The sequence below is a fragment of the Anser brachyrhynchus genome (assembly GCF_964034855.1).
Source record: "Anser brachyrhynchus genome assembly, chromosome: 13".
Lineage (NCBI taxonomy): Eukaryota > Metazoa > Chordata > Aves > Anseriformes > Anatidae > Anser > Anser brachyrhynchus.
The window spans coordinates 12,280,067-12,294,840 of NC_137708.1; the positions used below are offsets into that span (position 1 = coordinate 12,280,067).

The 14,774-nt window shown below is 37.0% G+C and overlaps 1 protein-coding gene and 1 long non-coding RNA gene across 25 annotated transcripts in view; one reads left to right on the plus strand and one right to left on the minus strand.

Moving 5' to 3' along the window:
- Window positions 1–14,774, plus strand: part of LOC308176932 — a 38,436-nt gene that overhangs the window by 14,006 nt on the left and 9,656 nt on the right. For both annotated transcript variants that reach the window (XR_013938741.1, XR_013938742.1), the window contains 2 exons: window positions 1,180–1,416; window positions 2,409–10,233. This is a non-coding gene — a long non-coding RNA (uncharacterized lncRNA). The remainder of the gene's footprint in view (window positions 1–1,179; window positions 1,417–2,408; window positions 10,234–14,774) is intronic.
- Window positions 1–14,774, minus strand: part of LOC308176931 (uncharacterized protein) — a 112,037-nt gene that overhangs the window by 13,955 nt on the left and 83,308 nt on the right. For 15 of the 23 annotated variants that reach the window (XM_080553385.1, XM_080553423.1, XM_080553424.1 and 12 more), the window contains one exon: window positions 6,630–14,497. In XM_080553385.1, coding sequence (XP_080409511.1) covers window positions 14,434–14,497 — 64 coding nt within the window. In that variant the 3' untranslated portion in view covers window positions 6,630–14,433. Of the gene's footprint in view, window positions 1–1,988; window positions 2,485–6,262; window positions 6,393–6,629; window positions 14,498–14,774 lie in introns of those variants that run through there. The other 8 variants (XM_080553400.1, XM_080553398.1, XM_080553399.1 and 5 more) reach the window with 4 other exon arrangements.

The window sequence follows — 14,774 nt, forward strand, 5'->3', positions numbered from 1 at the left end:
TGTAAAATGTTATAATGTATTTAGGACTCTGCTTGGAAAAGAACAGCAAGTCTACTTGTTTGTGTGTCAGTTTTCCCATCCATTAACTTTTTTGACTCATTCACTTGTTTTCTGCTTTTTCAACATTTTGCAACACCCATCTAAGCCAGATCTACTACATTATCTGCCATATAAAATGATAGCTCTTAATTTTCAGGACTGAAGGTAGTTAGCTTTCTTTTTATTTCCTCCTTTCCTTCCAACCAGGCATTCATCGCTGCTTCTTTTTAAATTACAGTCTTTCCTTGTGCAACTGTTTCATCATTCTTAGAATATCTGGCTTCAAGCCAGTACAAGTTTTATTTGTCATTCACTTCTGGGTATTAATCATCCCATTAATATTGCAGTTCTTAATGGTGGGTGCAGACATTATGTTAATGTCTGCTGTAACTTTTTGGTGACTGGGGAGCATTTCTAGTGATAAACTGTTCCTAGAGGGAACATCTGAAAAGTTAAAACTGTATAGCAAATTAAACGCACAAAAACTTCCAGACATATTGGAAACATATTTTGCCTCTTAAGTATTGTGACCTTTGAGTTATTCTACTTTAATGTCTTTTTTTTTTTTTTAATTATTTTCTTTCAATACTTTATACTTTAAGCTACACGGAAAGGAATTACTCACTATTGACAATATCCATGCAGCAAACATTTGTTTTAGCCCGTATCTAGAACTGTCTCATGTTTCAATCAAGCTGGTGAGCTGACTACAAATCACCTGTATGCAGAGAGCAGCACAAAAGGGACTCAGGAAGGACACACCTGCCTTCCACTGAAAATGTTGCTCTGATTTATTCACAAATGGAGCAGAAATACTTCTAACACGTCTAAGTCCTAGAAAGACCTTGTCGGTTCTGTAATCCATCAGTGTCCTCAGAACAGTGATGAAGATCATCATGCACATGACTGCTATATTATGTGCAAGAAGGCACCTAAGAAGATGACTGATGTAACTTCATCACATGAGGTCATTTGCCTTATGTGATGAATTGAATCCTCTTCTGGTTCCAGGTCTCACCTTTTGTCCTCTGTGAACTTGAGTAAACAAAATTGTCAGTTGCTTCCCAGAACATATTTGTCAGATTTCTGTTCTGTTTCTTTTTTCCTTTTTTTTCCCCTGCTCTCCCCTTTTTGCTTTAGAGACGAACTGACATCAATGGATGCTGTGAACTTGTATTTCTACTGTGCTGTGCTGCCTCTTATAATAATACCAGTGCCTAGGATTTGGCAGGCCTGGTAAAACACAAGAGATACACAGAGTGAGGAAGATCTGGGTTCATACTATCTGGATACCTTTGGAAAAATCACTGAGTGTGGGAAATCAGGAATTTATTTTCTACCAAACCTTAAGTCACTAAGTAAATATCTGCAAGAAAGGTATGTGTACACCTGTGTGCCTGCTACTAGTAACAAAACTGTAAAAAAGGATGAGCCTAGCTGCCCTGTGGCAATAGCTCTATTACTTTGATTTTCTCAGCCTAGTAATTTTATCTTTAAATACAGTTATTTTTTTCACGTAAAGATAATTTTGTCTCAAAATCAAGAAAATGTGACATCAGTTTTTTCTCATTTTTTTTCTTTTAACACCTTTAAATTGTAACATCTTTAATTGCAGTTTATTGAAGAAAAATCATTTTCTTTTCTCTTTTTCCCCCTTACTTGATTTGTAATTTCCTTATATATATTGGAGAGTCAATGCAGTATTCAGCTGCTAATGGAAATGCATGTGACGTGTCTGACTTATGGCATATTGAGCAAAATTTCATTGTCAGGTTTGTATGCAATATTTCACATTTCAGTTTAGTATGCCAGTGGTGAAATATTATCTAAAGTGTATTGCAGTTATTTACTGTTTGTTTTCAGATAGGCATGAACATTACCAGATAAACAGGGAGAAAATGTACTCACCTCAGTTCAGATGTCCGAGTATCTTGAACAGAATCCAGTGTGTTTGAGATGTTTTAACAGTATATTTAAGGAAATGATAACACATATTTTAGATGCTCTTGGAGCTCCCAAATTCACAAGAGGGTATATTTTCCCCCCTCACTGCTTCTACATATATACTCGGATTAATGCAGATGTGAGTTATGCATTAGCATCAAGGGGAGAATTTTACACAGCAACTGAGGCGCAACAAGCCTGAGTGGGTGGTGAGGAGAAGAGAATAAACAGTGAGTTTCCAGTAGGAGTTTGAAAAGGCTGATGAGGAGTCTGTCTAGAGAAAGACAGCTCATCTCTTCTCTTCTGCTGTATTGAGACTGTTAGACTAGACACCTAAAATAATGCACATTATCAGGAGACTGTTGAAGGATCCAGTGCTGCCCTTATCTGCTATACAGCAGATACAGATTGATTTTTGTTTGTAGGTAGAAGAATTCTGCAGACTTAAAATTCCAAGTGGTACTCAGTCTGGAAGAGTAAGCAAAGCAGCTCCAACAGCCACTGAAGACAAAGAAAAACAAGACAACTAATTTGGTCAGAGAGGTCAGTATTTGAGACTTGTAGGGCAAATGGGAGTTGAAAATGTAGTGCACAAATATTTGGAAACCTGTGTTTTAATAACCGTCAGGAAGAATTATTTGAAATCTTTCCTTATTCTCTCTCCCTTCCCCTCCCCTTCCTTCCCTCCCCCCCTTTTTGGAACTTTTTGAAAGCATGAAATGGCTGTGTAAACTTTCCAGTAGTGATTTTAATGACTTCTTCAATGTATTTCTCTATGGTTTTAATCAGCTTTAACACATAGCAACTGTTACCTTGGACAAGTGCACAGCAATGAGAAAACTAAGGAGTGTGAGACATAGTAGAAGGAGAAACAAACAACAACAAAAAAGAGTAGAGGCCATGCTCAGAAATTGTGACACTGATTACATGTGGAAAAGTTTTATATCTTATTAACCGTTTATGATTGTGTCAGAGGGCTTGGTTTTCACTGAAATATGGAAAATCCTTGCTCACAAAGTTTAATCCTCTGCTACTGCAAGAAACTAGCCTGTTCATATGCTCCTCAAGCTGCACTGTGTAGTGAATAAATTACCTGGTAACTCTACCAAGAAAGTATCCATCTGGATCAACACGACAACTTATTTGTTCTCTGAAGGGTGACGGTAAATCCACCAGTAAATACAGCCTTTTCCGATGCCCATCTCTTCCAATGCCACAAATGCTTGCGTGGTTGCCAGGAGCTGCTCCTGGAGGCAGCATTGGTAGGGAAGCTTTGGTAGGCTTAACCCTGGAAGGTTGTCCATGCCTCTGGCTCTACCTGTGAGAGCACTTGGAGGCATACAGAGAGACATGAAAGCATCCCTATACCCAGATATCCCTTGGATGGGAGCTTCAGGACACCCTGCATGAAGTAACGTAGTCGTAACCAAAGCAGATTTTAATCAGAGTAGTGAGCAGTACAATCAAGAGTCTTTCTAAAACCAAGAACTGACATATCCCTTTTAACATTGTTAACAGGGCTTTAAAATCCAGTCCTCAGGTGGTATTTTGATAGAAAACTAGAAAATAAAATAATTGTTCTTTTTAACACTACACAGTATTCTTCACCAACATCTAAACTCATTTAAAGAAAAGAGGACAAAAATCAGTATCTTTGTTTTCAGACAGGAAAGTGAAGGCACAGAAAAGTGAAATAGCTTGTCCTAGTTTGTGCAGAAATCTGAGTGATCCCTAGTGATCATTAGTAAGAATTCAGCCTATTCTTGGCTAATGAGGCCAAAATGTAAGACTTTCTGGATGTGGCTGAGACAAGCTCAGAAACAGTTTATTAAACTGGAAAGTTTAGTACATATTCTAACATGTTCCAGTTGTATGGCAGAACAAAGGCAAGAAAAAGAAAATCCTCAATTTGGGATATTAGTTAGAATAGGGCTGTGCATTGTTTTCAATTATTCATGTCGAGATATGTTAGAAAAAAATGGCAGCCAGTTTACAATCAGCCTAATTTAACAGTATAACCTTAAGGTTATGCACCAGTCTAGAATGATTTATTTTAAGTTTGTTTAATTAATGTGGAGGGTTTATTTTTTAAAGTATTTCAATGATATCCATATTTGAATTCGGTGGAAATAGTAGAGGATTCCATTAAGCTCTGACTTTACTAATGTAATTTGATGGCTCAATATCTCAGTGTGCCTAGTTTTCACTATTTGTTCTGCTTTAAGATTTGACGTGATCAGTCAGATCTGAGAATTATAATTATGCAGTCTAGAAAAAGATTTCTAGTCCCCATAGAAAAAGCCAATGGGTATGTAATTAAGAACAAGAAAAATGCTTGACCTACTTTTTGTGTTGAATCTAAGCTTCTGATTGATCTATCTTTATTTCTTTCTATTGATCTATTTATCTGCCTCTCCAGTCTGTCACTAATAATCTTGACCTTATTTTCCATTGACTGATCATTTAAACTAATTTCTAGTCTGAATGCTGGTAATTTAATAATGTGAACCAATTAGGAGTTAAATAGAATCAATAAACCCCTCTGTGACATCACTGAGAAAAACATTGAAGTACCACTGTCTCATTATCCCCTTCAGCATATCCTATTAATATTTTTAGAGCTGGAGTCAACCAAAGATACTACTGAAACTAGGAATATAATTCATGACATGATGTTACATTTTAGCTATCAAATTTTTCCAGCTTCATATAATAAAAGCCAGCAAAGGCTGTTATTTGCTTAACCTCAGCAGGTACTCTTCATCTAATCAACACCTGCCATGGGAAAAAGAAGTGTTTTACGTTTCAGTCCCACTTTTATCATGTCTGTAATCCTTGTTTTCCAGCTGTTGTGCCCTCCACATCTCTTTCAGTAATAAAAAAAGAGCCTGGTATCTTCTAGGCCAATCATCTCGCAGCTCAGGTCAGTATAATTCAGTGAGAAGTCATCATTTTGCTGAGAGATTGAAATGTTTCCCCCATAGAAAAAATGATAATCAGTATTTCTGATACTGGAAATATCAGAGGTAAAGAGATGGATAGAAGACAGTAAAACAGATTGTTCATGATAACTGCACATAATCACGTGCTTCCTCCATCTGAGGCATGGTAATCATCATGGTGTCACCTCACAGGTACATACAAATATTGGATTCATTAAGAATCCAAATGGAGCTGATCCTGTAGTCACATGCTTTCAACTACTTCAATTGCCTTTATACGATTTCTGCTTTCAAAGGAAACTGATGGTCACTCCATCTTTTGTGCAACACCTTTTGCTAATTTCTGGTTCTTCCAGCAAGTACAAAAACAACCCAAATACCCAGAAAACAGTTTATAGCCTGAAAGAAGCAAGATTACAAGATATGTTTGGGGATATTTGTAAAAATCTCCTCCTAAACCTGGCAAATATTATGGGGAAAATTTTGGAGTTGCTTGCAAAGCAACAGGACCCCTTTCTTACTGAATATCTTTGAAAAAAAAGCTATTTTCTTATCTATCTCCTGTGTATCTAAGTGAGCAAATAACCATACAAGAAGCTAAGAAAACCTATAAGTGTCTGAGATCTCTTTAAGTTTTCTCTTACAATATTTATGTCCCTTTTATTCCTAGATTAAAAGGTTTTCTGGTCTATCCATTGTTTGTATTAGATGGATTGTAACTATAGTTTCCTGCAGGCTTGTGTACAATTTATCATTCCCACCTCTGGATGGTGACAGACACATTCTGCTAGCCCAAAAGAGCTGGACCATATGTGTTAATAGCATACATTAGCACAGTTGTAAGCTTGTTTACTTTCCCGTGAGCCCTATCAGATGTTGCTCTTTTGTTTTGGAGTTTACTTCGCTTCATTTTGTTGCCTGCCTGATAAAACAGTCCTAGCAACAAAACCCAGATTATTATGGTTTTAGACATAAGCTTCTGTGAAGGTGCTAGATAATGTCCATGTGCCATTAAGCAGCCAAGCTAATCCTTTCCCTAAAATCTCTAATTCTTTGTAATCCTCTCCCTAAATTCTACTTTTCCAGATGAAAGGACAGTAGAGTGGTACTGGCCTGCTCCTCACCAGGTTCTGATTTAGGGTTGTTAGCTCCATTCTGCACGTGTCTCTTCTCTGTGCCAGAACAGATTAGCTCTACTGGCTGCTGTGTAAATCCAGATGTTTGCCACATGGATAATTCTTAGTCTGTCTGAAAGCCCAAGACACAGGAGGGGAAGGACAGCACATGCCAAATAGCTGCCTACTGGAATTCATCTTGCCAATTACCTCATTTGGGGGGAAGCAGGTAATGTGTAGCAGCCAGGCCCACGGATAATTTGCACATCAACACCCACATCAGTATCTGCATGACACAACCACCTCCCGACTTCCATTCTCTTATGTTGGCTCTTTTTTGAGTTTCAGCTGTCTAAATTGTGGATGGCATGAACAGAACAAGTGAGAGGCACAGCAGTGGCATAGCAGACTGTGCCAAAGTATTACATGCCTTTCCAAAAGCAAATCAAACTTTAAAAAAAAATAAATAAAAGAAAAAACAAAAAACAGAAACAAAGAAACAGAAAAACCAAACCCACCAAAACCACATAATAATAATAACAACAACAACAACAACAATAATAATAATAATAAACAGCAAGCAATTAAGGCAGTATTTTAACAGGCTTCTGCAATAAAAAAGGCAAAAACATCACTGGACTGCATGAGGGAATAAGAGGGAAGAAATATCGGGGTATTTTACTGCCATTACAAAACCAAATTATATGTCCTCTTTTTCAATTATAGATGCTCAATGTTTTTTAATCTGTTGTGAAAATGAAGTTTTACCATGGGGCAATAAAAAAGTTTTTTGATATTGGAGGTGTAGGATTGGGAAATATCTTCTCAAAAGAAGTGAAGGATTAAAGCTGTATGAGAATGCTGTTAGGATTAGAAGCATGGTCCATCTATCCTCCTCCTTTCCTAGTACAATGACAGCTGCAGAGTTATCTGTGAAAATAGCCTTATTTTTTCAAGACTGTTGTCATTTATGTGCCAAAACCACATGTACTGTTGTACCGACTAAAGTTAGAGCTTCTGACCATTAGGCTTCTTGGATACAGTGATCCTTACCAGGTTGGTCTCAAGGAAACCAGACAGTATACAGCAGTGTTTGACACTGTTTCTGAAGCTTCTGGATTGATAGCTTTACAGTTTACTTCCATTGTGAAAATTGTTTTTCATGGTGTCCAAAGGGACTGACACATAGAATTTGCAGGAAATAACATTCCTGTTTGACAAACAAGCTCATTGGCAAGAAACACTGACATGAGATCCAGTATTGAAGAGAGAAACTTTTGTGATAAAACCTATCAGATGAACTATGTCTCTAGTATCCTCTATGCAAGCTTTTGCTTTCTTAAGCTCTCTTGAATGACAGGAAGGTCATTATTCATCACTTGAGGGAAGAACCCCAGTAAGATGCAATTTTCAGTGACTATGTTGTATAGTCAACTGAGTTTACATATACACAATTTTTTTGTTTCCTATCTTGCATAGCATTCCCTAATAATAATGATCCATCCTGCAAAGCATACCAGATTAGGATTCATAATGAGAGAAATTTGAGAATAAAAAAGACGGGTAGAAAAGAAGGTTGTAGAGGGAATACAAGTTCTGAAGAGGGAAAACTTGGATAAGTACAGTGAAAGAGTCACAGTAATTAAATGGTAGTTCCACTCCCATAGGCATGAGAAAAGGGAGAAAAAAAGATAAACTAATAAATTAGTCATACATAATTTGTTGTTGTTGTTGTTTTATCACAAGCTATTCCACAAATGGAAAACCAGCGCAGCTCAAAATAAGTCCTGCATTGATCTACAATCTAATCTATAATCTACATATTTCTATTTTTCTTCTGGTTTTAGAAGCTAGTTCAATTGAATGGATTTCTCTGAAGAGCAAATGAGGGTTGTCCATTTCCCCTCTTCCCAAATCCGTTATTAGGGTTATTCTTTTAATTTCTTTTTCATGTAAGCTTCTTTTTGCATTATTTCTAAACCTTGCTATGAGTAGATTTGCAAAAAGTGAAATAAAGTATCTGGAGACTCCATTAATGGAGTCCATTCATTAATGATAAAAAGCATTGGATAAAGACTCTTGCAACAGTGGAGTTTTCTAACAATATTCAAGATGTCTTCTAGGCACTCTTCTTCTTTATTTACTTTTTTAAATTTTTATTATGTGATTTCACTTCATTTTGTTACTGTTCCATAAGTCTTTGTCCTTCATTTTGAATTTTAGTTTTCTCTATGTTAAAAATAATAATAATAATAATTAAAAAAAAAAAAACAAACGCAAAAAACCTACACTTACTTAACTACCAGCTCTTCAGAGCTTTAGAGACCAAATTGCCTTGGAAACTAGAGGTTTAAGTAAGGATAATGGATTTCTGTTATTTGACAACTAAGCTATCTAATTATATAGTGACAGATATAGTTCTGATTGCATCTAAATTTATGATTGGTTAAAATTTCATTTTACAAGAATAGATTAATGATTAAATATCACATTTTCTGTAGATTTTTGTATTTTGATATGTTAATCATTCCACAAATCCAAATAATAAAATGAAAAGAGTTGCAAAAGCTTGTTTAAAAATTAACAGAAAATTACATATTGAAAACCAATCCTGAATTTTGCATGGGACATCTTTAAATTGGGTTATAAAATATTACATATTTAATCTCTCAGAGATAAAGCTGCTGGTGGATATACCCAGGTTATTCAAACTCAGTATTCAAAGTGGATGTAAAAGCATTTGAAGTACCCATGTCAACTAAAAGGATAATATAACTGCTTTACACAGCATGGGCACAATCACTGGTGTCAGCTTTGTATGGAAATTCAACTGTGGTTCTCAGTCCCCTGAGTCAGTGCTGTGTGGAAGATCTGTAAGACTTCCCCAGGCTGTACGCACTGAGGTATATCAGTGGTGCATCTAAGAAATCCATTTTCTCTCCTGCGAAGTCAGAGCACTCCTCTTGACAGTTGCTGTGAGGAGGAACAAGATGGGCTGGTTTCATGCTGCAAAGATGCAATTCCTTCATACTGATATCCAGGGAAAGAAGCAATAGGACTGACAGTTTAGCAACCTAAGGTGTGAACCTTGGAAAGGAAAGAGCAAATATGCTTCTTGCTAATACACAAGGAATAAACTTTTGTGAAACAAACAGGAGGTTCCTAAATAAGATTTTTATTTTTTTATTATTATTATTATTATTATTACGTTCAGTGCTCTGTTTGATCTTGTCTTATTTGACCATCCCTTGAGATCCTTTTAAGTGAATACATGTGACTGAAGGCGCAGCTTGTGCCCACGTTTGACACTTGTGGATTTATGCTCTCAACATGCAGATCACCACCTGGGCTGAGGTCTAATACAAGGAGTTAAAACAAATTTTGGATAAAATATCAATTTAATGTAAAGCCTGAGGTTTCTGTTCAGATATGCTTTCCTTGCAGCTGTCTATTCCTAGCCACTCTCTATTTCCCCAGTTATACCTTCAATTGTGTGTACTTTTATTTTCTTTGTTTTTCTGTGCTTCAATATGGGTGCTATTAATGTTCTATATTTTGATTGAAAAGTGAATATTTTATGCAAGGAGAATATCTTGGAAAGTATCACCTTAATTCATATAGCAAGCACACTACTCTACTGCAATATCAATTCTGCCTAGTTCTTACAAATATTCAGAGAACGAGTTCCTTCTATGTTCTAAAACCAGACTCCAGGATCCATCAGCCTTACCATCTCAGTAATGCATCTGGGTGGAGATATTTGTTTTTGTAATCATGAAGAGAACTGTCATGTTAATGCTGGTAGTAAGAGGCAGTCATTGAAATGAACGCCAGAATATGTATTTTTAACATTGTTTCATAAATCAGAGGCCTGAAGGCATTTTGTTCAAACTTTCCCAGAGTTGTCACCTTCAAATAGAAACAAGCATTGATAATTTAAAAATAAAAGATCTGTGGTTTAGAAAATCTTGAGGAAGGACTTCCAAGTTTTGCTCATGAGAGGATGCTAAAACATCAGAAATCAGTTTAGGAGGGCTGTATAACAAAATTAATCTTCAGTGTAATGCCTACATTAAATGCAATGTCTCAAGCAAGGACTTCCTTTGAAAAGTCTTCTACAAATTCTTTGCAGGTTATATGTGACCTTTTGGAGTCCTCTGGGAAGCCCTGGCTCAGAGCACGTGGAAATATAGGTAAGTGATATTATTTGGCTTTGTTATACTGCCTATTGATTTCAATGAAGTTTAAGATGTGGCAATAGCACAGACAAGGTAAAGAAAAGTTCTTAGCAAATTCTCTTGACAATACACTTTTTGTTGTTAAAATTCACAATGCCAAATGATGTGGAAGAACTTAGCTCAGATGCACTGTCAGATAAACCTGACATAGGCTGTCTGTATGCTGGCTGGAATTGAAATGAGGTGCCCTTTGATCACTATCTGCAAAGGAAACCTCTGTTTTTCCAGTTCTCAGATTATGTCTCATTTTGGGTATTTCATGCGTTTATCACTTGGAGGTGGTGCATATAGAGCAGTAATGAAGAAATACGCCAGCCCTCAAGGTAGCATGCCAAAATAGAAGCCTGTAGTCAGCTGCAGCCTTCTGTTTGTCCTGTTGCCTGATCCCTGAGACCATGTTACTCAGTGGAAGATGGGAGATTTATCACAAAACTGGTAGAGACAAAATAAGCTGGGTACAGACTCTTCAGGCCCTTGCTCATGATTCCCATCTAATACTGGGTAGATGGAGAATTCTTTAAGGCCAGTATCAAGAAAGCATTATATGCAGTACCAGCATTGACACGCAAACCTCTTTTTCCTGTGTAAAAATTATAGCATAATAAAGATTAATAAAGAAATGCAACAGTATTATTGCAGCTTCCGTTAGCTTTCTCACTTTCACTCAGGTCAGACTGATTCAAAGGGGATCTCCTTGTATATTGTTACATCTCTGATGTAGAAACTACAACCCTTCAAATGAAGATTAAATTAAATGATAAAAAGGAACATTAAGTAAAAATAAAGCGATAATAAAAATCAGGAAAGTGAGCTAGATTCGCTTTTTGTACTTGACTTACCCAGTTGATCTTAGGCGTCATGATTGTGGCTGAAAACTGCATCATCTACCCTACTTCAGTAGAGAGACTTACTTGGGTGAATGCACTGAATGTAAATGTCTCTGGGCTTTTGGGTTTAAATCAGCCATTAGTACTGCCTTTTATTTTATCCGATTAACATTTATACACTCAGGAAGGGAATACTTTCTTAGCCTAGCAATAGGGGTTTTTATTTTCCTCTTTACATCCTCAACTACAGACAATAACCCCCTAATGAGAGTTGAGGGTTTTTGTTTTTTTTTTCTTGATACATTCTGAAGGAAGAGATTTTGGTGGGAAAAAGTAATTGGTGAGGGGTGATTGTCACTTCTTCCTTGAAATTTTGCTGGAACTCTAAAAAGGCAAATAAGTGTTAAAGGCTGTCACATGCCTCGAGCAGCAGTTTATCTCCTGTGCTATGTGGGAGAACTGCTACCATACACAAATGAAGATCACTCTGTTATCTTAACTACAAAGTTTATGCACACTGTGTCCTTTAGTTTTAAAAGCTGTATGCTGCAATGAGTCAGCTAATATAGAATAAGGTTTAAAAGAAGCTAATGCACTAGAGAATGAAGCAGGACCTCATTCAGCTTGATGAACTAACCTGCTATGTTCGGTAAGGAATATGGACAATAACGGGAACACAGCTGGGTACTCTGTGGACCAGGGTCTTGAACCAGAGCCAGAGAGATTAAGCTAGCCTAATATTAATGATCCTCTTCTTGTAGAAATGTTCAGTGGAATTACTTCATGTTAGCCCTGGAATAAGGGGTGTCTGCCTAGTAGCTCCAGTGTCCTTGGTTATATGGGAATTTTGGAAGGGAAGAGAATGGGCCAGCACTGCTCTCTGCCACAGACTCTCTTTGTAAGCCTCAACAAATCAAGCATCTCAGGCAGTTGCTAAGAAACACAGGCAATAATCACGGTGTCTCAGTCCCACATTAGTCAAATAGAGTTAAAACCATATCTTTCATAAGAATGTACTCAGATGCATTGTGAGGAACATACGTGCAGATCAGACAAACAAGGAAGAGGTATCAGATGTGCAAAGATGAGGAGAGGACAGGACAGGAGAGGAGAGGACTGGACAGGACAGGACTATACTTAGCTCTATCATAGATTAGAAACAAACAAACAAACAAAATCTAAGACTACAGTTTTCGTAAACTTTCACATTCTCTTAGGAAGATTACTCAAAAATTATCTTTTATAAGGTCTCCTTAGGTACTTTTCTAGATATTATACTTTAAAATATATAACTGTAGTCTTCCTGAATTTTAGGATGTTGGGTGAACTGCTGTTGAGGATGTGCAATGTAAGAATATTTCACATACATTAATGATCAACTTGCTGTACCATAGGTTCTCCATTAATAACCATTAAGTACTCAAGTTTGAATATATACATTTTTCTATTTGCCCAGTGACACGCTGGAGAATCCAGGCAGGCTTTGTGCAGTCGCCATTGAAGCACAAGCCTGCCACTTTCAGAACAGAATAGCTTGAACTTTTCACAGCTGCAAACCAGATTTCTTTGTCGGATCAGTGATTTTTAAAAGGCAATTATTTTCCTCTTTACCTAATTCTGTCGCTCCCTGTGTAATACATATAAGCAATTGAAATATCCTGGTTTTATCTTTAGATTTTCAGCTGAGTAGAAAATAAACAAGCAGGCACTATTCTGTGACAATGGTTCTTGGGAGAAAAAGAAGTACAGTCACTTTTTTTTTTTTTCTTGTTCTGCAGTAGATCCCCATGTAATTTGTCCAGGTTATTTTATATAGTCAGTGTAGCTTCCTGACACATATGTTCCTTTTTCCCCAGAGCAGGGGACACAATAACTCATTACAACTGTAGGACTCTTCCTTAGTGATTTAGTCAAGTTGCTGTCTGACTCCCTGATTAATTCACACGGCTTCCTCACAAACTCTTACTTAATATAGTGACAGAGCTCTGGCTTGGCGGGTTCTCACTCTCTAGCAGAATAATCGTGTGGCCTTCTGCAGCATGCAGGCTGCTGGAAAAGCTTCTGGGCCTGGACAAGCTGTTTGAAAAGTGACTTGGCTGCAAGACAAAGCCATGCTGGCTGAACCTCCATGCTGTCTCCCAAGGAGATTGCCATGGCAGTGCAGATAGCCTATTAACAACCTTCTCTGTTTGCTTCTGTCTCACTGGGCAGCAAAATTACTTGTTTAAAGGCAAACACAAAGGCTGTCAAACTGAAAGGGAAAATAAACAACTGAGGTCTGATAGAACATCCCAAATCATGTATCAGTAGCCAAGGGCACATGTGCAAATTGCCACATCATGCTACACAAACGCCACCTCCATGGAGCAGCCATTTGTCTTTGTTTTCATGCTCTTGCCCATTGAATTCATTATCCCAAGGCTCCTCAAGCCACTGAACACTTCATGCACATCTGCTAGCCTGCCCTTTGCCCTTCCCTAACTTGTTCAAGATTATGTATTTTCACCTTCTGCCTAATTGTCAGTTGTTGTCTCAGCAGATACATTTGAATTTTCTGTTCTTTATCAGCAGCCTTCTCCCTCATGGCCAATTTCTGTTTCATGATATGTGGAAACAGAATATATAGGTAAAAGAGCTAATTAGGAACTTTGAATTGAGTCTCAGAAGACCCAAGTTCTGTGGTTGGATTAAAAAATACTTTTTGTCTGCTGAATATAGATTTGACAATATTTAAACTTTCATACCATCTTAGATCAGAGCATAGAAAAAGTCTGTTTCTTGTAAATACACTAGGGTTATTTTGACAGGGGTTGGACAAGATCACCTCTAGAGGTCTGTTTCCAACCTCAACCATTTTGTAACTTTTATTCATCTGGGCAAGCACATTCATGTCTGAGGATCTCATATCTTACTACTACAATAACCCTGACAAAATAATCTTTACTGTTTCACGCATGTAGCAATTATGTCTGAGAGAAGGCAAATCAGAAAGTTTCTGTGCTCCACAAAATGAACAAACTCAGCTGGAACTGTGAGGTAGGACTGGGAATGCCGTCTTAACAACAGAATGCAGTGAGCAGGGCTTGAACCTATTTATTAACTCATTCTGAAGGCATCTTTTCACAGGAGTATTTGTGGTGCATGCTCTTAGATTTATTTATTTTTACTCCTCTTTTAAGATAATGTGCATAAGTAAGAGGTTTATAGTTTGGCAATAGCCACTCTAGCAGGAAAACATTTAACAGTATGTTCCAGAGAATCTCTTCAATAGCTATGAACAGTGGTTAGGAACTTTAGAGTCCTCTTCTTACCATCAGATTAATTATTTCTACTGTATAATCTTGGACAGGAGTGGGCAGGAATCAGGTCTTCTGTATTGTGAATATCTACACCTATAAGAGAAAAACATTGCCTTAAATAACTTCTAGTTATATAAAGTGTAAGAAATAGACTTAGTAAAACACTCGAATGCAAGGTAACGTTACAGTGTAGTTAAAGAGCACAACTGTGTTCTTTATGGACTCTTCAGTTCAGTGGTCGATCCAAAAAACTATGGGAACAATCTTTTGGAAGCTTCCCCTCCAAAAATATTTTGCTCAAAAACAAATTAAAATTTTAATTTCATTTTCTGTTTGGGACATTTTTTAACTCAATTTGTAACAAAAAAAT